This window comes from Peromyscus californicus, unplaced genomic scaffold (genome assembly GCF_007827085.1).
Source record: "Peromyscus californicus insignis strain IS unplaced genomic scaffold, ASM782708v3 Scaffold_3__1_contigs__length_106647218, whole genome shotgun sequence".
Taxonomy (NCBI): domain Eukaryota; kingdom Metazoa; phylum Chordata; class Mammalia; order Rodentia; family Cricetidae; genus Peromyscus; species Peromyscus californicus.
The window spans coordinates 4,964,021-4,985,567 of record NW_026294551.1 but is presented as its reverse complement, the minus strand read 5'-3'; the positions used below and the strand labels follow the sequence as shown (position 1 = coordinate 4,985,567).

Here is a 21,547-nt window from a genome sequence, read left to right as displayed (position 1 = left end):
ATGGCTCCATGAGTAAGCCCCCCAGGACCCTTGTAAAAGCCAGGTGATCTCAGTGTATCCCTCTGGGGAGATAGGGCGTCAGAGCTAAGAGCACACGCAGCCTTGAACAAGAGATGCTGACTGGATTTGTGGTGATGGGAAGGAAGGAGACCATGATGTAATGACTGGATGGTTGAAGATGTCATTTCCAGTAATGAGGGGGTGGGGTTACAGTGTCCAGAGTTCATGCACATGTCCAGGTGGCTCACACATACAGACCTGGACAGGTCTGTGGCCATAGATACCAAATGCCTGGTATGAAGAGCCTTGGGACATGCCTGCTGAACCTCGATGAACATTCATCTGCCCACCTCTCCATCCATCCACCCACCCATCCATCCATCCACCCACCCACCTATCAATCCGTCCATCCGTCTATCCACCCATCAATCCATCCACCCACCCATCCTTACCCTCAGTTCAGATAGCATTTGACATTGCTGGGTTGTATGTTTGAAAACCGTGTCTTAGGCTGTCAAGATGCCTTTTCCCCACTCAGTTGATTGGCTCTCCTTAGAGAAGTCTTTCAGGCATGTGGGATCTGAAAGCCCTCCCTGAGGCAGGCACATTTGGGTGGGCCACCTTCTAAGCTGAGACTGAGGGATCATGTACAGAGGTCTGCAGGTTCTAGAGTGGGCTGGAATTCCTGGGTTTCAGATTCTCCCTAATACAGGGATCTGGGGCCACATGTGTGAGTGACTGTGTTCTCCTGCCTTCATGGACAATCAGAGGTTTCTTCTTCCCTAAGGGGTCCTGTGGTCAGACTCCCTTGCACCATCCAGGGCCAGCGTCTCTCTGCCTGGCCCTTAAGACCCTGGCTTTAATCCCTTCTCCTCTCCCAAGAGAGCCAGACAGGAGGAATCCTTCAGCGGTCTCAGCGGACCTGCACACGGGGGACTTACTTGGCATCTCTGAGGTCAGGCCTTTGTCTACAGGATTTCTGGCGGGGGGACCTTTGTCTACTTGTTATTTCCAGTGACATCATGAGTTGGGGGAGCCTTTGACCATGTGTCACACCCCCAAGCTCTGGTGTATATCAGCAACTGACAGCATGCTGATAGGGGTCAAAGGATAGGGAAGCAGTTCTGTCCCCTACTCCCTTTGGGGACATCTCTGATAAGAGAATATTCTTGTGTCCACCAGCCCGTGGAGGGGTGGGGGTAACAGAGTGTACTCTCTTCCACCCCCTTCTTTCTCCGTAGACATTTGCCAAGAGCAAAGGGAAGCTGTGGCCCAGCATCCTTGAAGACATTTCAGTGGGGTCCTGGGGAGGGCTGGATCTTTGGGTGCAGCTGTTGCAGTTCGAGATTCCTGGGGTGTGGGCAGAGTCAAGGCTGCTTTCCTGATACTGCTCTGTGATAGCCTTCTCTGGGGAGAGGGGCCAGAAGGAGGGCGGTCAGTGGAACACTGAACTCAATTTCAGTCTGACTGAACTGGGGGGCTCCGCAGGGGCCTTGTGTGGTGCTGGAAGTCTGCCGTGGCTTTTGAGGAAATGAATGAGGGGGACTTGCAGGTTGGAGCCTGCCCTGAGCAAAGATTGATGTCTCAATAGGCCCAGCCTAGTGAGAAACTGCAAATGAAGAACAGAAGGGGCCTCCTCAGAGGGGGTGGGGCGCCCCTGGACTGGGTCCAAGTTCGCCTCTGTGGATTGGGGCCAATTGAAACCACGTTGGCAGAAATACAGGACTCCTTGAGAGTCCTCCCCACAATAGAGGGGTGTTGGGGGAGGGGAGTTTGGCCGGCAGCCAATGCGGGGGGGGGGCCTGCTCCCATCTTTGGGATGCCCAGGGCCTCTGCCTCTCCACACCTCCCCACCCTGCCCCCACTGAATGCAAGAGGAGTGGGTGGGACGGAGTCAAGCCTCTCTGTCCCTCCCAGGCCCTCACTGGACACAAGGTCACGGGCATCTCCCAGCAGAGAACAGCTTGCGGAAACCACATCAGGGCAGTGTTAAGTCCCATCTTGGAACTTGGACTGGGGAAGGCGCTCCAGCTGGGAGAGGTGGGAAGTTCTCCCTTTGCAAATCCCTCTCTGCAGAGGCCAAGGCACTGTGTTGGGTTTCCAAGTGGGGGTCTGGGGGGGCGCAGAGGGAGGAGTCTCAGATTTCTGGCATTCATGTTCTTAACCAGACTCCAAGGAGACACTTCCTGCCCCAAACAAAGTGTGAAGTGTAATTCGATTTTGACTTACTTATCAAATTAGATGAGCCATGTGCACTTTTAAAAATTTGGCCTTTGAAACTGGGCACATGAATTTGCAAAATTCGATCATTTATATGCAGTGTTTCCATCCTTGGAACAGGACAGGAAGCCTCTTGTGACATTTATGAGGAGTGCAGGGTACTCCAGTGAGTCAGCAGGGACAGGGTACAGTGGAAGGCAGTGTTGAGAAGATGGGAAAAGACCCAGTTCTCAGGAAAACAGCTTTCACATCTCTGCCCACCCCAGGAGCCCAGTGTGGGGACAGCCCGAGTGGAGCCTGTCCTCTCCAGTTTGGGGATCAGCTGGGAGGCCTCAACCCCTCTTCTCCTTGCATGGGTTTCTCCGATTTACCCGCAGTGCTCCTTAGCTCTCTGTTCCTGCATTTACCCATCCTCTCCAGCCATGAGACCCACTAACCCAGATCATCTGTATGTGTGTTTATCAAATACAGGAAGCTGGAGGTAACTCAGTCAGTTACCCTGGAGTTACCCAGCCAGTCTTCCATTGTACCCCCCACTCCCCACCCCCACTCCCCACCCCCCACCCCCCCACTGCAGAGAATGCAACATGGGGCCCTGGGCGTGCAGGGCTAGTCCTGTGCTAGCCCCAGGTTTTCTTGAGACACAGCCTCACTATGTAGCTCAGGCTGGCTTTGAACTCACTGTGTATCCAAAGTCTAGTTTTACAGATATGCACCGCCATGTGAGGCTTCCAAGTTCTTTCTTTTTTTCTAAGATTCGTTTATTTATTATGTATACAGTGTTGTTCTGTCTGCGTGTATGTATGCATGCAGACAGAAGAGGGCACCAGATCTCATTACAGATGGTTGGGAGCCACCATGTGGTTGCTGGAATTGAACTCAGGACCTGGGGAAGAGCAGCCACTGCTCTTAACCCCTGAGCCATCTCTCCAGCCCCCAGGTTGTTTCTTTAGTTGGGTCTAGGAACCTAAGTATTTTTGTGTCCCCTAAAGTGTCTGTGTCTGTGTGTGTGACATAAAATTCCAGTACTGCTGAGCTGTACCTGTGGGGGTTTGTCCTGGCTCCATCCAGCAGCCTTTGCCGGTAAAGCTGCCTCCACCCACCTGCCCGAGCCTGCCCTTCTCCTTCTTGTTAGTTTCTTAGTACTAAGTTCTTGATATATATTTGTTGAATGACTTGGTGTCGCGGTCTTGGTCTCTGAGGACGCAGGAATCACTGCTTGCCATTGCTATCTCTCTAGGACAGTTTCTGCTCCAAAGTCCCCCACTTCTGCATGCACCAGGGTCCCACCGTGTGACTCTTTTATTTTATTCTCCCTCACTTTTATTTTCTGAGTTGGCTCATTACACTCCTCTCTGCCTACTCCTGCGTGCCTGACACAGAGTCACCTCTGAGTCTTTGTGGGTCTCCTGGAGGAGTTTCATACTAAGTGGACACTTGGCTGTCTGCTCCAGGCGTGGGTCCTGTGGAGAGTTTGGGTTTAGCCTCCTCATTCTAGGTGTATAGCCTCTCGCTCTCTGGGAGAACCCTGGAGTCAGGGTTCTTCAACGCCAGCCCGGTAGCTGGCATTGAAGAACAGGTCCATCCCCTTGGCCTTGGGCTGGGTTTTCTCAGACTTCACTGAATTAAAGTGAACTTCCCTGAGAGACCTGGCCAGCCTGGGGGCAGGGGGGCGGGGAGGTCCTGGCGATCCTAGGCTCTGCCTTCAGCCTCTGGGGCCCGGAGAGGGGCTGAGCTCAAGGCCCCAACACCGAGACCCCTGCACCTGGGGCAGAACATTCTGAATGGTGCCAGAGAGGATGTGGTGCATTTGGGGTGCTCGTACACCACACATCCAGGGCTGATCTTGACATGCTGCCTATAGGTGCAGATCCTTCTCGAGACAGAGGCCTGAGAGGCCAGCAGATGGAGCAAATACTGGTGTCTTGGTACCCCAGTAGACCCCGCTGGACCTGGCTGCTGCCCAGGGACAGATTGGCTCTACTTTCTGCCAGGTCACAGGGATGGGGCTTGAACAAGGTGTGTGAGGATAATCGTGTTGGGTTTTAAGAGCTGGGCATGGCTTGTGCTGGAACAAGAGAAGGGAATGGCATTGCCTTCTCCTGAGAGTGAGAGTGTGGCCGTCCCACGGCCCACATGGATGTTCCCTGCCCGGCAGAATGGTTCCCATATGTGGCCAGGGAGGCAAGGTTCAGTTAGGAAGTGGACAGTTCTGGAAGACTGACCAGCAAGCCCAACAGGAAGGGTGACGGCAGATGGGTGGCTCCTGGGTGTTGGTTCCTGTCTGTCCTTGCAAGCCTATTGGCCTGAGCCTTCCTCCTCATGGTCAAGTGGGTCAAGGTCTTGGGCCCATCCTTTCTGGGAACCCCTCCCAAAGTGTAGTGGTCCAAGGCCCTGCCACAGTGAGTGTGGAGGGTGACATAATCCTATCATCTTTGGCAGGGCCTGGGGTCGGGGAAGAATTTGTTACTCAGTGGGTAAGTCTTCAGATGGTGGTGGCTTGGGGCCCAGTTGTCCTACCATCAACTGGAGGGAAGGTGGGGCTCACAGCAGGCATCTGAGGCAGGAGGGAGTGGAGATGGCCTGTGTGCACAGTGGGACCCACAGGGAGACTGTCAGTCTCCCAAAGGTAGCTGCAGCTACTTGCCATCCCCTCAGAAGCACCCTTGGCTGGGGGATGACAGGCCACTTGCTCAGGACATTGCTGGTTAGCATCTGCCGAAGAGCCTCAGCTTGAGTGTCAACATCTGGGGCCCAGGCGTCCTGAGCTGTGCAGCCAGTGGCCTGGCTGGACTCTTTGTCCAGCTGTGCTGTAAACACCTGCCTGGTGCCACCCTCCTTCCCGCGCCTCCCTGCCCCAGCCATGAGGAGCAAGCGCTCCTAGTGGTGTTTATTCATGATGTCATATAACCATCGCCTGTCTAATTCCAGTACGGTCTTATCACCCTGCAGGGAACTCCACACTCATTCAACAGTCAACTCTCCCCTGTCCCTGTGGGTTTGCCTCTACGGAGCATTTCATACACAGTCATTCATGCCTTGAAGTGTCTGTTTCTTTAGCTCACTATGGTATTTTCTTTTTAAGATTTTTTTTTTTTATTTATTATATATACAGTGTTCTGCCTGCATGTATACCTGCAGGCCAAAAGAGGACACCAGATCTCATTACAGATGGTTGTGAGCCACCAAGTGGTTGCTGGGAATTGAACTCAGGACCTCTGGAAGAGCAGCCAGTGCTCTTAACCTCTGAGTCATGTCTCCAGCCCCCTCAGTCTGGTATTTTCAAGGTTCACTTGCATTCTACCGTGTTCGTACTTTCTTCCTTCCTCTGGCTTCTTATGTTCCCTCAGATGCACTCACCATGCCACTGCTTATTGATGCATCTGTGAACATTTTAGCACGCTGTCACTCTTTCTGTCTGTGTGTGTATGAGCCCATTCCATAGTCCTCATGTCGAGGTCAGAGGACAACTTCAGAGGGTTAGTTCTCTACCATGTGAGTTGCAGAGATGGGACTTGGCTCATTAAGTTTGGTGGCAGGTGTCTTCAGCCTTGCTGGTGTTTAGCTGTTTCTTGAGTAGCTCATTTCTGCTTCTTGCTGGGCTAGGAGTTGAGGATGCCCCTGAGCAGGCTGAAGCCTTGGATGGTCGAGGAGGGAGGTGTCAGAGAGCCACTCCTGATCCTTAGGTGGGTGTCGGGTCACAGAACTCACTGCCCATAACCAAGTGAAGCGCAGGGGAGGTTTCGGGAGTGAGAAGTTCAGCAAAGGTCTTATCTTGTTCATCTGACCATCCAGTAGTGTTTTCAGAAAAGAATCGGTGTGTAACGCCGAGTCCCCTCTGTAAAGTGGAGTACCAGGCTGCCTCGCACACCTGTCAGGAGCATGTAGGTATTTAAGACTGAAATCAGCAAAAATAGATTCTTACAATGCATCCCTCCTGAACTAGCTCAGACTCCAGTGCTCAGAAGTCACGTGGATGTATTTCGCTGGTTCCTCAAAAGTAAAAATAGAATAGCTCACATCTGAGTGTATGTCCAAAACTGTTGAAAGCTTAGTCTTGCTGGGCGTGATGATTTATGCCTGTAATCACAGTATTCAGGAGGCTGAGGCAGGGGGATCAGTGAATGTGAAGCCAGACTGTATATAAGAGAGAGTCTGAGGGGAAGAGAGGAGAGAGAGAGAGAGAGAGAGAGAAAGGCAGAGAGCTAGTCTTAGCTCCGCAAGAGTGCTTACATATCCGTGTTCACACCGTAGTATTCACACCAGCCAACCAGAAGCAATCACTCAAATGCCTGTGGATAAAAGACTCACTATGCTGAGCCTGGAGAGGTGGCTCAGCAGTTGAGAGCACATACTGCTTTTCCAGAGGACTGAGTTAAACACCCACATCTGGCATCTCACAGCTGCCTATAATTCCAGCTCCAGAGGGGATCTGATGCCCTCCTCTGGCCTTCTTGGACACCTATACTCAGGCACACATATACCCATACACAGACACACATGCATACATATAATTAAAAATAAAAATAAATCTTTTTAAAAACAATCGTATGAATTGAGTTTTTTTTAAAAGACTAAATGTTCATTAAAGGAATATCGTTGGCCTTTAAAAGGCACGCACATTCTATAGCATAGATGAACCTGAAGGACGTTATTCTATAGGAAATAAGCCAAAAGTCAGCGATCACCCACCCTGCTTACCCAAGGATCTTGGACACCAGGAAGGTTGCCAGAGACTGGTCCCAGGCCAGTTAGGGCCATGGTGAGTGTCCTTACAAGATGTGAAGCCCAAACCCTTATTTACCATTGCTAAGATGGTAAATTTTACCACACATTTTAGAGGCGGAAGTAGCTAGGAGCCGCTGCCTTGGGCTGTGCAGATCCAGGATGCATCTGTTGACATAAGTGATGATACAGTGGGGTCTGGAAAGCCTCTGGTCAGTCACATTCCTGGAGATCCAGGGCTGGGATCACAAAGGCAACCCTGGGTGGAGGGTCTACCCCTCCCAACCAGGCAGGCAGGTGGATGGAGAGGCTCTGGTGGAAAGGGTCCCAGGGCTATGCCAGAAGAGCTTCCAGAGGCCCGGGGGAAGGCTGGGACTCTACTGCGTTCTTGTTGTTTCTCAAGCAGGGCCCCTGGCAGGCTGAATGTTTAGTTTGGTTTGAGTTTCTGCTGTGAAACTCAATGCATGTAGAAGGGGCCACCTGGGGCTGAGGCACGCCTTCCTTGACTGGGGGTGATTAGAGAGGGTTGGGGGACAGCTGTCCCCCAGCCCTTCCTCGTCTCTCCGCTCAGCAGAGAGGTGGGGGTGGGGCAAAGTGGGTCTCAGACTCTCAGACAGATGGAAGCAATTTTCAGTCACGTGAACGAGGCCTGAACCGCTGCGCGCCAAGGCAGGGCCCCTTGTCCTTCTCCAGGAAGCGGGCCCCAAAGCCACAGGTTCTAGGGCCAGATGTTGGGCCTTCTTTGTTTGTTTAAAGATGCTAGAAACCCAGGGGAGTATTTCTGAGTGGAGAGCTGACACTCTTGAAGGCTTGTGGAGAGGGCCTGTTTCATGACCTGGATTGGGGATGCTTCTGATGGGAGGCACCAGCCCCTAGGACCTGCCTGTGGCATTGTTTGGGGACACACATGTGTGGACCCTCTGGCAGTTCCTGGTGTGTTCACAAGCATTCTCTTGTGCAGTAGCTCCCCAGGGCCAGGAAGTAGAGGTGACTGCACCCTAGGGAGGCAGAGAAACAGGAAGTGACTGATCTCGTAAAGCCACCGCCTGTGGGGGTGGTCCTCGAGCCTCTTTCCTGAAGCTGGCTTTGCAAGCCATTTCTCCTAACCGTCCTACCACACAAGCTTGGGGATGTGCAGAGAGGAAGTGCAGTGTCCGGCTTGCTGCTGCTGGCCATGCCAATAAAAGGGAGAGAAAAGCCTGAACTCCAGAGATGGCCAGGCTGAGTTAGCTGAGGATGTGGGGGGGAGTCAGCTTGAGTTTAGTGTTCTCCCCCGGAAGGGAAGGGGCAGTTTAACCAAGTCCCTGGGGTACAGGCCCATCTTCCTGCTGCTTCCTGGCTCTGCTCACTTGGGAGGATAGCTCTGCTGGGAGGGGGTGTGCGTCCGGAGCTCATGTTCCCCGCAAGCACCTTTGGTTGGCTGCCCCCACACTCCCCGCTTTCTGAGCGGGGAGGAGGCACAAATATGCATTGAGTCTCCTTCAAGTCAGTGTGCGCCAGGGTCAGAGCTGGGGAACCCTTCCCTGGAGGTGGGGCAGGGCACAGCACAGACTTGGTTGGATAAAGAAAGGGGACTTGGGAGCAGCTGGTGTCCCCTCTGTGTTGGCCATTTTTTGGGGGGGCTGGGCCGTGGGGTCTTAAGTTGTTGTTAAGAGTGCTGACATTTTCCATGACAGGTAGTAACTTTAAGGCTTTTTCAACAATGCAGCATCTGTACCTCAGAAGCCTCACAGCCACCTGGGTTTCAGAGTGGCATCTGAAGGGCTTTCTCAGTATAGCAGTTAGGTAGACTGTAAGCCTCTTGTTCAGCCACACCCAGGTGAACCAGCTTTGCATGTCCCTGCTGGGTAGGAGCACCTAGGGTCTCAGGTGGGCTCTGTTTGAATCATCCCCCAGGCCTGGGCTCTGACCACGCACTCAGATAGCCACAGCAGAAGGCTCCAACTCTGACTTATTAAAGGAAGCTGGGGTTTTCAAGTTTAACCCCTAGCCTATCACAGACCTACTAACTCAAATGGCCTTTGCCTGAGGCTGAGGGGCAATTGGTGTCCTCCACAGCTGTCTTCCTGCCTGTCCTGCCTCAGGACTGTATGGGCCGGGTGCCTGGGAGTAGATACTCCCAGTGAGAGTGAGTCAGGCCTGGAAGAGGCAGATAGGGATCATATCAACCCTCCCCTGTGACCTGCTTGTGGTCACCTGTTGAACTGTGAAGGGCCCTGGGTCCCACAGCTACTGCAGGCTGTCTGAGCAGAGGTGAAGGGTGTGCAGAGGGTGCCCCGGCTGGCAAAGCTAACAGAGACAGCCCCGAGAGGCAGGTGGCTGAGGGGTGTGGGCCTGCTGGATGATGCCGTATGGGGGGCCTAAGTTCTGAAGTGTTCCACAGGAGTTTCTTGGGCAGGTCGGTGAGCTCTGCAGCTTGGTTTCCCCATCTGAGAGTATGCTGCCTGCCAGTCCCGTTCTAATGCCTCTGTTTTTCCCTCCCCAGGCTCCGAGGTGGCTCCCAGCTCTGTTGGCGACATGGCTGACAGCCCGAGAGATGCCATGCTCAAGCAGGCGCCCATGCCACGGAACGAGAAGGCCCCCGTGGACTTTGGCTACGTGGGGATCGACTCCATCCTGGAGCAGATGCGCAGGAAGGCTATGAAACAGGGCTTCGAGTTTAACATCATGGTGGTTGGTGAGTGTTGGAGACCCTCTGCCCGCCACGTGACCATGTTGCCACTCCAGGCCCGTGCAGGGGACCAGCCTCAGTCCCAGCACCCAAGCAGCCTTCCCCACTGGAAAGTGGGAGGAGAGCTCTCACCTAAAGGACAGTTGGGATGAAATGCCAGATACGGGTGCGTGTGCTGGGAGAAGGGACCACATCCACCAGCGACTCCTCGGAGGGGCTGCCACCTGTGTTAGCCCTCTGTGACCTGTGACAATGGCCTCCAGCTCTCAGTTCTGCTGAGTGTCCCCTGGTTATTGCCCCAAGTCCTGGCCTATGGGCCTGAGTGGGACTCAGCCCTCATACCCTAGGCCTGGCTGGAGGCTTCCTGAAGGCTCATCTAAGCTGCCCGCCCAGGAAGTGGGGTGGAGTAGCCACTTTCTTCCTCCTGTGGCCTTGGAGAGCTAGAAGTCACCAATGGTAGGTTGATAATTAGTGTGACCTGAATGGACAAGCTCAGAAGCCCCTCGAGCCCCACACATGAGGTCCTCTCAGTAACTTTGTGAAAGGCGGATCTTCTTGGCTGAAAGAAACAAGTCAATTTTATTTGTTTGTGTGTTTATTTATTTAGAGATAGGGTTTCTCTCTATGACTAGGCTAGAACTTGCTTATGTAGACCAGGCTGGCCTTGAACTCACAGAGATCTTGCCTGCCTCCTGAGTGCTGGGATTAAAGACATGCACCTCCATACCTGGTCTATGATTAGTTTTTCACTCTCAGAACAGGACTCTGCTGACTCTCCAGGGTGGCATCTGGGTAAATGCCTCCCATAGGCTGATGTCCTAAACCAAGAAGAGTCTGGTGGCTACCCCACTGCAGGGATTTGTCTGGGGACCTGTGTCTAAGTGTGTCTGCTCTGCCCAGATTCACAGGCAACCGACATCTGTTTGGGGGGCCGTCATCCCCCTCCGCAGCTGTCTGGACCCATTCCTCAGGAGTCTTGGTGTCTCTTCCTGCTTTGGGTGGCTTCTCTAGGGCCAAGATGGAGCTCTGGCCAAGTTAAGCCAGGCCCCAGAGCCACACATTGTGGGTTTAAGCTCCACCCTGGACTTTGAGGAGGTGAAGCCCATGTGGGCTGTCTAAGGATGCTGTGAGCCCAGTGGACTCAGTGTGATGTAGCCATGAGCTGTGTGCCCACGGAGAGCCTGCCAACTCGCCTCCTCTTCTCTCTCCAGGGCAGAGTGGCCTCGGGAAGTCGACCTTAATCAACACTCTCTTCAAGTCCAAAATCAGCCGGAAGTCAGTGCAGCCCACCTCGGAGGAACGCATCCCCAAGACGATCGAAATCAAGTCCATTACCCATGGTCAGTTCCATGGAAGTGGGGTTTGAGACTGGGAGCAGGGGTCAAGGGCATCCCACTAGAGATGACCCCTCTAGGCACATTGAGGCTGAGTAGGAATGGTCTGGGCCCCACCGGGCTGAGGCATCATCCAGACTTCTCTAATAGAGGTGGCTTTCTGCCTGGCATCACCTCAGCTGTCATCACAGCCCAGCCTGGGACACCCCAGGCTGGTCAGGCATCCCGAGGGCTTGGGTGACCCTTCTGACTTGGGGTGCTGTGGTTTGTGCAGATATCGAGGAGAAGGGGGTCCGGATGAAGCTGACAGTGATCGACACTCCAGGCTTTGGAGACCACATCAACAATGAAAATTGGTAGGTGACCTTAAGGAAGCTTCCTTCAGGTGGGAGAGCCCCACTGGGCTTGGGGCTATGGGATACCACCTGAGGTCAGATATCCAGATAAGACCGCTCCAAACCCTAAAGCCATGCATTTGGGGTCTAACGGTCTAGATCAAAATGGGGTCACCTGGGAATCATGCCCTCCCACCCCAGGACAAAGACCAGCATGGGGAATGTAAGCAAAAGACTCTGAGATAAGCCTGGCTTCTCTTTGTAACAGCCAACCCTTCCTGCATGAAGTCAGGAGGCTGGGTGCCAAGCCAGTTCTGGGAATTAGCCTGCCATGGGGGCTTGGGGGCTTAGAAAGGACACGCCCCCAGCATGGGCAGGAGGGGTCCCAGGTCCTGGCTAACCCGGATCTCCATGCAGCTGGCAGCCTATTATGAAGTTCATCAACGATCAGTATGAGAAGTACCTGCAGGAGGAAGTCAACATCAACCGGAAGAAGCGCATCCCCGACACACGAGTCCACTGCTGCCTCTACTTCATCCCAGCCACCGGCCACTCGTACGTCCCCTTCGGGGCCTTTGTCTCGATGGTGGGAGCTCTCGTTTCCAACACTGGTGGGGCTACGTGCAGGAGGACTCTGTCCCCCCAGCCCCTGGGCACAGGCACGGGGGTGGTGGGGAGGGGGTGGGGGCGAGTGGGACGGGACACTGAGTCAGGGCCGTGTCAGCAGCTGTGATGTGGGTGTCTGTGTCCGTAGAGGGTCTCTGTGACCTCTGGACTGGGTAGTTTCCTGCCTGTTCTGCTTTCTTTTCTTTATCCAGAGAGCTGAGGACTGGCAGGCAGGGATGTTCTGGAGTCTGGTAGGCAGGCTCTGCAGATTCAATGAGACTCTCAGGCTATGCGAGTGTGAGTCCACTCTAGCAGTCACGTGACTTTCTCCACGCCTGGGGGGTGCTCTTACCTCCTTGGCCACTGAGGAACTTGGCTGTGTGAGACACAGAAAACAATGAGTATGCTCTGTCTTCTATGCCTCAGCCATTTCCTGTCCTCGCCAAAGATGCTCCTGGGGCCTGCAAGGTGTGGGAGCACCAGGTGCCTTTCAGAGTTTCCCTCCCCCAGGGCAGGGGGACTCTGGATGGTCTCAGTGACCAGGGTTCTTGGCTCCCTGTGAATCTCCTCTGTCCCAGTACATAGCTGCTGCCCCCCTCCTTGCTGGACACCCTTGTCACTTGTCCTGACTCCATGTAGGGCACAGGCCAGTTGCTGTGTAGGCAGTAGGAGCTGGAGGTGGCTTGTTGCGGCCTCCCAGGTTTGGTGCCTCCTGGCTATGGCGGCTGGAATCTGTGCACCCCAGGCTGTTCAGGCTCATCCCTGGCTGTAAGAGCCGAGGCTTTGAGGGGACCTTGCATCTTGCACCCTGTCTGGATGCCATAAGGCTCACTGTGGTCTGGTTGGAAAAATCCAAATATGGGTATCTGAGCTTGCCAGCAGTGACCATCTTCCTGTGGGGCCAACCAGAGCCCGTTCATGGCAGGGGGTGCCATCAGGTCTCCTCACCTGGGCCTGGCTCAGTTGGGGTTCTGCAGCTACTCCGAGCGCAGCCTGGGGCAAGGCCAGGACTTACAGCAGGAGACAGGGCCAACATGGCTTCAGTGGGGAGAGCCGAGGGCGTGCCCCCAGTGGTGATCCTCTGGGCTAGGGTCCCAGCTGGGCACCTCGCCTAGTTCCCTTCCCCTGACTCTCAGTCCCCAGGGACAGCAGTGGCTTATGGCCATCTTCGCTCAGACCTCCGCCTGCAGCTTCGCTTCCCACAGGCTGTCTGGGCCTGACAATACACTATGGAGAAAATGCAGTTTCAACGGGAAAATGATGCCCACACTCGGGTTCTGCCAGCCTCCCCCCTGCCCCCTGCATCAGACCCTGGCTGTCTGGAGCCAGGCTGATCTGGGGGACAGTTAGCCTGTCCCAGGGCCCAGAGCTTGTGGACACTGTCTCCCACTTCTCCCCGACACTGTCCCCAAGGCGTGACAGTGATATGAGCCAAGTCACTCTTCGGGCAATGTCCAGGGCCCGTTGGGCTCCTAGTGACAGTTGTGGATGAGGGGACTTAGAGCCAGCTTCACTCCGGCTCTCCAACCTCAACTCAATAGGGGGAGCGTTCACCTTGCACCCTTCCAAGCCCCAGCCTTGCCCCTCTACCAATGGCCTCCACTGTGAGACCTGAGGCCAGGGATCCCTGCACTGAGTCTCCTTTGCACTGTTCCGTTTCAGGCTTAGACCCCTGGACATCGAATTCATGAAGCGCCTAAGCAAGGTGGTCAACATCGTCCCAGTCATCGCCAAGGCTGACACGCTGACCCTGGAGGAGAGGGTCTACTTCAAACAACGGGTAGGATGCATGGCCTCTGTTCAGCCCCCGCTCCCTCGAGGACTGCCCAGACAAGTTATAGGCCTGACAGGGAGGGGCCTATCCAGCTCAGGGGATACATGATAGGAAAGTCACCCTTCAGCCCTTCACAGCATGTGTCCAGCATTGGGGGAGCCCCTGGCCTGGGTGGCTGCTGGGGGCCCCCATTTCCAGCAGCCTCAGTAGGTTTTGGAGTAGCCCAAGTGGAGGCAAATGTCTCAGAGCCGTCGGACCCAGCACACCTGGGTTTTATTAGGTGCGAAAGAAAGCTAAAAGGGCCTGTCTGCCTCAGTGGCTTTCTCTTCTGCCACGGTCGAGGCCACTGCTGGCTGGGTGACGGGGTGCCCCTGTGGGCCTCTGCAGAGAGTCCTGCGCCTCTTCTGAACAAGGCCATACTTCAGAACCTCCTGGGAGCTCCAGCCTGGGGTTGGGAGGCCCCAAATCCAATTCCAGAGGCTCCCAGGGCTTCCATCCCAGGCCATGTAGCAGGGATTTTCCCAGCATGCACAGGGAAGGGTTGTTGGGGGTTGTATCTGCCAGAGACCAGAAAGCTCTCCAGTGTGTGAGAGCCTGGATCTGCTTGGGCAAATGAGACAGCTGTCCCCTGGGATGTCCTCTATCGACTATCAACTACCTAGGCTGTCATCAAGGTGGAGAGCATTTCAGCAGGCAGGTACACTCTGAGCCTCAAGAAGGAGCCATGCTAATCCTTAGAGGGTTTTAGGAAAGAGGACTCAGCAATCCTGAGTTATTTTCAGGGGTGGGGGGTAGTGATGAGCTACACAGGAAACATGGGGAAATTCTCAGGACAGTGATCGCAGGGCCCCTCAGGCCAGGTGAGTCCCTTCTTAGTGCAGAGGTACCAGAACTCGAGGTTCAGTGGAATGTAGCTCAGGTGATAGAGTGCTTGCCCAGCATACAGAAGGCTCACGGTTTGATCTTCAGCACTACATAAAACTGGGCATGGTGGCACATACCTATAACACCAACCCTTGGGAGGCAGAGGCAGGAGGATCAGGAGTTCAAGGTTGTCCTGGGTTACCTAGCCAGTTTGAGGCCAGCCTGAGCTAGAGACTGTCTCCTAAAAAAGTGGGGGTGGGGCTGGAGAGATGGCTCAGGGGTTAAGAGCAGTTGCTGCTCTTGCAGAGGACCCTGGTTCCATTCCCGGCACTCACAGGCAGCTCACAACGAGTTCCAGGGCACTCCCATGCCCTCCTCTGGCTTCTCTGGGCAGTGGGCATGCATGTGGGGCACATGCATACATTCGGGCAAAACACTAGTACACATGAAATAAAAATAAAATGAATCTTTACAAAAAATGAGACATTCTCAGGGCAGGGCCACGCAGAGCCTGCCTTTGTAGGGGTTCCCGGCTCGGGCACCTGATGGCTGCTAGTCTGATTCAGGGACCACACCTCTATGTCCCCCAGATTACTGCAGACCTACTGTCCAATGGCATTGATGTGTACCCCCAGAAGGAGTTTGATGAGGATTCAGAGGACCGGCTGGTGAATGAGAAGTTCCGGGTGAGTGGGTCACCAGGAGCTGGGCGGTGGGGCGGTGGTGGGATGGCTAGAGAAGGATGGGTGTCCACGTGTCTAGCCCTGGTCCTCTGGAGCCAAGGCCTGCAGTTTCCCAGGTCCAAGGCCCAGGAGCATGTGAGGCTAATTCTTCTGCCCCTTCTCCAGGAGATGATCCCATTTGCTGTGGTGGGCAGTGACCATGAGTATCAAGTCAATGGCAAGAGGATCCTGGGAAGGAAGACCAAATGGGGCACCATTGAAGGTACTGGCTGCTGCGCTGCCACCGTGTCTCGACCTGTCGTTGAGCGTGGGCGCTCATCCGCTGCACTGTGGGGCCCTGTTTCTTCCCCCTTGGAAGGACATTGACTGTGGGGTGCACCTGTGTTCTTGAACTTAATTACTTTGTCATAGACTTAGTTACTTTGTCCCAAGTCCTGAGGGCTGGAACTCTGGTCTTCTCTGGGGTCCAGGTCAGCCCCCAGGTGGGATGGTCCCAGGGCCTTTCTTTCAGTTCTTCCTCTCCTCAGTAGAATGGAGGATGGGGAAGGACAGAGCTGCCCGGAAGATAAAAACCCGGTTTGTTCCTTGTGACCAGTGTGGTCGAAAGGCCCCACAGGGGAGCAGAAAGTTGAGGCTCTGTGAGTTGGGGTGAGTCCCCAATTCTCCAGAGCCTCAGTCTGCACACTTTATAAATGAGGGCTACGCCCTAAGGTCTAGGTGATGTGAGATGTTCCAGATGGTGAGGGCTGTTCTTTTGGTTCGTTTTGGGCTGGCTCTGTAGGCTGGGATGATCTGGTACTCAAGTCCTTCTGCCTTGGCCTCCTGAGTGCTGGGGTTATAGGGGTACACACCACACCAGTGCTGGGGTTATAGGGGTACACACCACACCAGTGCTGGGGTTATAGGGGTACACACCACACCAGTGCTGGGGTTATAGGGGTACACACCACACCAGTGCTGTGGTTATAGGGGTACACACCACACCAGTGCTGGGGTTATAGGGGTACACACCACACCAGTGCTGGGGTTATAGGGGTACACACCACACCAGGCCTGCTAGAGCTCTTTGGGGATCAGTTTATCTAAGAATCTGGTGATGATGTTCCTAGCTGTGAACTTGGAAGCTTCCAGCTCAGGACCCTCCCCCGCTTAGTGGATTATCATTTAACCCTTTCAGCTCTCCAGGTCCCTTTACTCATCCTCTTTTCAGAGAGGAGTTAGAGCAGTGGTTCTCAACCTTCCTAATGCTGGACCCCTTAATACAGTTCTTCATGATGTGCTGACCCCCAACCATACAATTATTTTCATTGCTGCTTTATAACCGTAATTTTGCTACTGTTAGGAATCCTAATGTAAATATCTGTTTTCCGATGTTCTTAGGTGACCCCTGTGAAAGGGTCATTTGACCCCCAAAGGGTTGTGACCCACAGATTGAGAACCACTGAGTTAGAGGGACAAGTTCTGTAGAGTGCTTGCCTAGCCTTAACTGAGTTCTGTACTTAACCATGCTCTGTACCACATAACCCAGGTTGGCTGATCCCCATCTGTGATCTTAGCATTTGAGAAGTGGAGGCAGGAGGATCCGGGATTCAGTATCATCAATCTGACAGTGAGGTCAAGGGAGAGCTAGGGAGGAAAAGCGGGATGTGAGAACATAATGAATGGACAGCCAGGGCTCCAGACTGGGCAGTGATTTGGGGTTCCACATGCAGCCCTGCACTGGAGCCTCTGGAGTTAGGAGTTGTTACTGGGTCTTTCTGAGGTGAGCACTAAGGACTTCTGTGCCCTCCATGTGGGTCTTCTAGGTGGGCTGCTGTGGGGATATTTTCTAAATATGCCCTGGCTGTTTTAGGCGCCTGTGGCTTTCTGTAGCATGCCCCTCTGTGGCAGATGATGACCCCAGAGGTGACCCAGAGGTCAAAAGCTTGTCCTCAGCTTTGTTTCCCTCAGTCCCTCCTTCCTGTCTCTGCTCATCCTCTTTGCATCCCTCCCCAAATGTGCAAGGCATGGTTTGAAGTGAGGACAGTTGGGAGTAAGAGTCCACCCGGGATCTGAGAATGGCATGGGCTATTGGCGTGTCTCTTCTGACCTCTGGTGGCCAACGTGGGTACTGCATACACTCCATGAGAAATTGTCAGGAAGTTAATTAACCAGGTTAGATGATTGCTCACAGCTGAAGGTCCACACAGCCTGTGTGGACCTGTAAAGGTGCTCGCCTGGTTCCCACATCCAGTAGCCTTCTTGTGAGGACCCTGGGGACTTACCAGAACATGGTAGGAGTTCCTATCAGGGACACACACACACACACACACACCCTGTGAGTTCACAACTGAACAAGCTGTATCCAGTTGTGCCCGCTCCTTACCTCCTCCTTGGTGTACACCATCCGAAGTGCCTGTTCCATCCTTGGAAGCTGGCCGGAATACTGCCTGGGGGATGGAAAGCTACTTTGTTCCTTGAGCATAATGTAGTCAAAAGCCTCACAAAGTCCAATTACACTGTTAGCTCACTTGGTCCTTTTGTGCCCCCGAGGCATGAACCATAACATTCTCCCTCCTAAATTCCTGTTTACATTTATTTATTAACTTATTTATTTTATTGGGGGAAGCAGTCTTGCCCGTGCCAGAACACACATGTGGGAGTCAGAGGACAACTTGCAAGAGTCGGTTCTCTCCACCATGTGGTTCTGGGAATCAAACTCAGGTGTTGGGCTTGGCCGCAAATGCCGTATCCACTGAGCCGTTAGCCCGTGTTATTGGGAAACTGCGTCAGAGAGGCCAAGATTCACCCAAGCCTGGAACGCTCACAGTTCCGGGGTGCAGTCCATCATGGTGGGGAGTCACGGTAGCTTGACAAGAGGCTGTTGATCACATGGCATCCACAGACAGGAAGCAGAGATAAGTGAGTGCTGAATTCAGCTCACTTTCTCCTTTTATTCATCCAGAAAACCCTAGCCCACGGGATGATGCTGCCCACATTCAGAGTGGGTCTTCCCTCAGCTGTACCTCTCTGGATGCACCCTCAGACACACTAGAGGTGTGTCTCCCAGGTGACTCCAAAACTAGCTGAGTAGCTGTCAATCACATGCCTGTTCTCTCCCCCCCACCCACAAGTGGGTGGGGCTTTCTGGAAGCTGTTGGCATTACTGGATAGGGGAGGAGGGCTTCTTTTGACAGGACATTGAACATCCTTCTCTTTTTCTCAGTTGAGAATACCACTCACTGTGAATTCGCCTACCTGCGGGATCTCCTCATTAGGTAAGTCAGTCATCGGCTCTGAAGGCCCCTGGAGAGGACCAGATCTAGGAGTGATGGTGGATGGGTGGGCAGAGGCCTCCACCTCCACAGCAGCTGCTTGTTGTCAGCCCTGCCCTTGGGAACACCTCTGAAGCCCATTGTCTAAAGCTGGAAACAAAACAAAACCCTCTTGTGGGTGAATGAGGAAATGGGAATTCTTTCTAGCTTTCTGAGCTCACCAGAATGAAGGGGCTGAATTCCAGTTCCCCCTGGATTCAGCTGTGTCCCTAAGGGCACAGCCTGGGCTATCTATCTCAAAACAAACAAAAGAAAAATATCATAATGAACCCTATTATTTTGTATAACTAAAATATATTAATAGGGGGAGAGATGCAGAGCAAGGGACCTGGGGTAGGGCTTCTAAGAGCAAACCTTACCACCTTTGGGGCTCCTTGCCCTTCCAGCTTCCCTTTCCTAAAGGGGAGTGGTAGTCTGCTGTGGGGGTCAGTGGTAGAGCTTGCCTGGCAGGCTTAAGGCCCTGGCTCCCACCTGCAAAAGGAAACTAAAAAAAAAGGAGCTAGGCATGGCAGGGTGGACCGCTCTGGGGACCGTGGTCACCTGATGACTCCTGCTGGCCACAGTCTGAACTTCTGCATTGGAGCACAGATACTCTAGTCCTGCCCACTGGTCAGGGGCCTTGGGACCTTTCGAGTTTGTGTTGTTAGTGCTCAGTCTGCATCCTTGTGCAGGCCCCAGGCCCCTGGATAGCCACAGAATGGACACAGAGAGAAGGAGGTATGGGTTAGAATGAGAGCCAGCAGAGGGTCTGGAGTCACCAGAGGGCAGACTGCCTGGACCTGCTCTGTGTACACCAAGAGCCTGCAGGCTGCCTCTAAGGGCCGGGAGGGAGGGGCAGTGGTTGTGACCCCAGGCAGGCTAAGGTCACCCCACACTGGCCACACCCCCTGCAGGACGCACATGCAGAATATCAAGGACATCACCAGCAGCATCCACTTCGAAGCCTACCGTGTGAAACGCCTCAACGAAGGCAACAGCGCCATGGCCAACGGGGTCGAGGAGAAGGAGCCAGAAGCCCAGGAGATGTAGATGCCATCCCGCCCCTGGACCCCGCCCCCAAATCTTCTCATCCTCCCTGGCCCACCCACCTACCCTGTCTTATTTTATATAATTGACTCCATTTGTCACCCGCCTCCTCCTCTTTCCACACTCTGCCCAGTAACAAGAGAGGGCTTATCTCCCAGGTGTGCTCTTATTGGCTGCAGCAGCAGGGTGGGCGGGACTACGGCCTGGGCTCGCCTCTGGGCCCTCCTCCCTCTCCATGCTCAGAAGGCTGGACTGGGCTCAGCCCCTGAGGGGTTAGAAGAGCTGTGCATCCCTGCCCACTCTGAGTTTTGAGCTGAAGCCTGTGGGGACCAGGTCCTAGGGGGGTTGCGGAGGAGCCCATTAAGCCACAAGTCCCCATGGCCAGAGCCTCAAAAACAGGCCGCGCCCAGGGCAGGATGGAGCTGGCCAGGTGGTCCTGGAGCCCCATCTGTCACTGTGGACAACGCCCTCAGCTGCCCGCCCCCCAAGGAAACTAGAGACATCCACAACCAAAGTTGCCAATCACGTAGACATAGTGACAGCCATGCCCCTTCTCCCTAAGCTTGTCGCAGAGCAGAAAGTGCCTTGATCCACGAGAGCCGGTCCCCTCTTCCCAGCTGTCCCTTGGATGAAAAGCTGGGGAGAGGGACTTCTTTCCTCCCTGCCCTTGACCTCCTCCCCTGTGCTGTAGACACGGCTACTGCACCGGGCTTTATCAAGACGGAGCATGAAAGATGCACCCCACGCCCCTCCCGATCCTAGAGAGGTCAGAGCAGACTTGGTGGAGCGGAGGGAGGAAGGCATGGAAGGAAGGTGGAAGGGTACATGGGAGCTGCCCTGCCGGGTGCCAGGGAAGGTGTACGTCTGGTCCTCTGTTTGGCCCAAGATGCTCTGGTTACATTGTCACCCAGTTGGCCCGCCCCACCCCTACACATACTGCCCAGGCTCAAGCCGGGATGATTCAGTGACTGCGCTGGGTGGGAACCAGGGAAACCTGACCATTTTGCTGTCTACATGTGCCTAGACCCCTGTGTCCCAGAACCCATCATTATACCCCCAAGGACGGAGAGATGAGGGGGTCAGGGATAGATAGCCAGACCACAGGGCGAGGTTTCGCAGCAGAGCCTGGCTCCCTCCTCTTCGCTCAGAGGGATCCATTAGGGACCATCGATGAACAGCTGACCAAAGCCATGCCCTTTCTGCTTGCCTGCCATTCTTGTCCCGTTTCTGGGAGGAGCGTGGTGAGTGTAGACAGGTTGGACCCACTTGGGGAAGATGCCTCTACAGACCCCGGGCTAGCTTCTTGCAGCCTAGAAGTGCAGTGGGGGGGGGGGGGGGTTGCAGACAGTTGAGGGGTGCACATCGCAACCTGCATTGGGTGTCTACTCCCCCTCCCAAGTGTGGAAGGCCCCTCATCGAGCCCTGCAGCTGAACAGCTCGCGTGCCAGCTTGCCAAGTTCTTTTTCCAAAATCAGGACTTTGAAGGAAATCTCTAGCATGCTGGACCCAGGGCACCTTGGCCTCTCCAGCCCAGTGTCCCTGGGGACTTAGCAGCAGCCCATGTCAGCAGGGTGATGTCATGCCTCTGTAACCAGCCACTGAAAACTGTTCGTCCGCCAGGCTGTTCCACATGGCCTTTTGCTGGGGGGCTCCTGGGGTAGGGGTGTCTCTTTTTGTATAAATAACAAAGTGTTGAAATGTATTTCCTGAAATAAATGTTTCAAATACAGTCTAGAGTGGCAGTGGGTTCTCTTGCCTCAGGACTTGTGTGGTCCATTAGCAGGTGGTTGGAGGCTCCTGCTGGAAGAGATGGGGCTATGTGGGACCCTGAATCCAGACTTGCAGAACCAGTAGCCCCATGGTGAAAAGTGCCCTTCCAGACAACTCACTCAACAGCACCCATTCAGGTGGGTCAGAACCGCCTGTATTCCAGCTCCAAGGGGATCTGACGCCCTCTCCTGGCCTCTGATGGTACCTGTACACACGTGGCGGACA

The 21,547-nt window shown here is 54.3% G+C and overlaps 1 protein-coding gene across 6 annotated transcripts in view; it reads left to right on the top strand.

The window, feature by feature from the left end:
* Nucleotides 1–21,281, top strand: part of Septin9 (septin 9) — a 172,916-nt gene extending 151,635 nt beyond the window's left edge. For all 6 annotated transcript variants that reach the window (XM_052756969.1, XM_052756971.1, XM_052756970.1 and 3 more), the window contains 9 exons: nucleotides 9,431–9,622; nucleotides 10,828–10,956; nucleotides 11,225–11,306; nucleotides 11,703–11,840; nucleotides 13,554–13,671; nucleotides 15,120–15,215; nucleotides 15,378–15,474; nucleotides 18,418–18,469; nucleotides 19,420–21,281. In XM_052756969.1, the coding sequence (XP_052612929.1) occupies nucleotides 9,431–9,622; nucleotides 10,828–10,956; nucleotides 11,225–11,306; nucleotides 11,703–11,840; nucleotides 13,554–13,671; nucleotides 15,120–15,215; nucleotides 15,378–15,474; nucleotides 18,418–18,469; nucleotides 19,420–19,555 (1,040 nt within the window). In that variant the 3' untranslated portion in view covers nucleotides 19,556–21,281. The remainder of the gene's footprint in view (nucleotides 1–9,430; nucleotides 9,623–10,827; nucleotides 10,957–11,224; nucleotides 11,307–11,702; nucleotides 11,841–13,553; nucleotides 13,672–15,119; nucleotides 15,216–15,377; nucleotides 15,475–18,417; nucleotides 18,470–19,419) is intronic.
* Nucleotides 21,282–21,547: the final 266 nt, after the last annotated feature.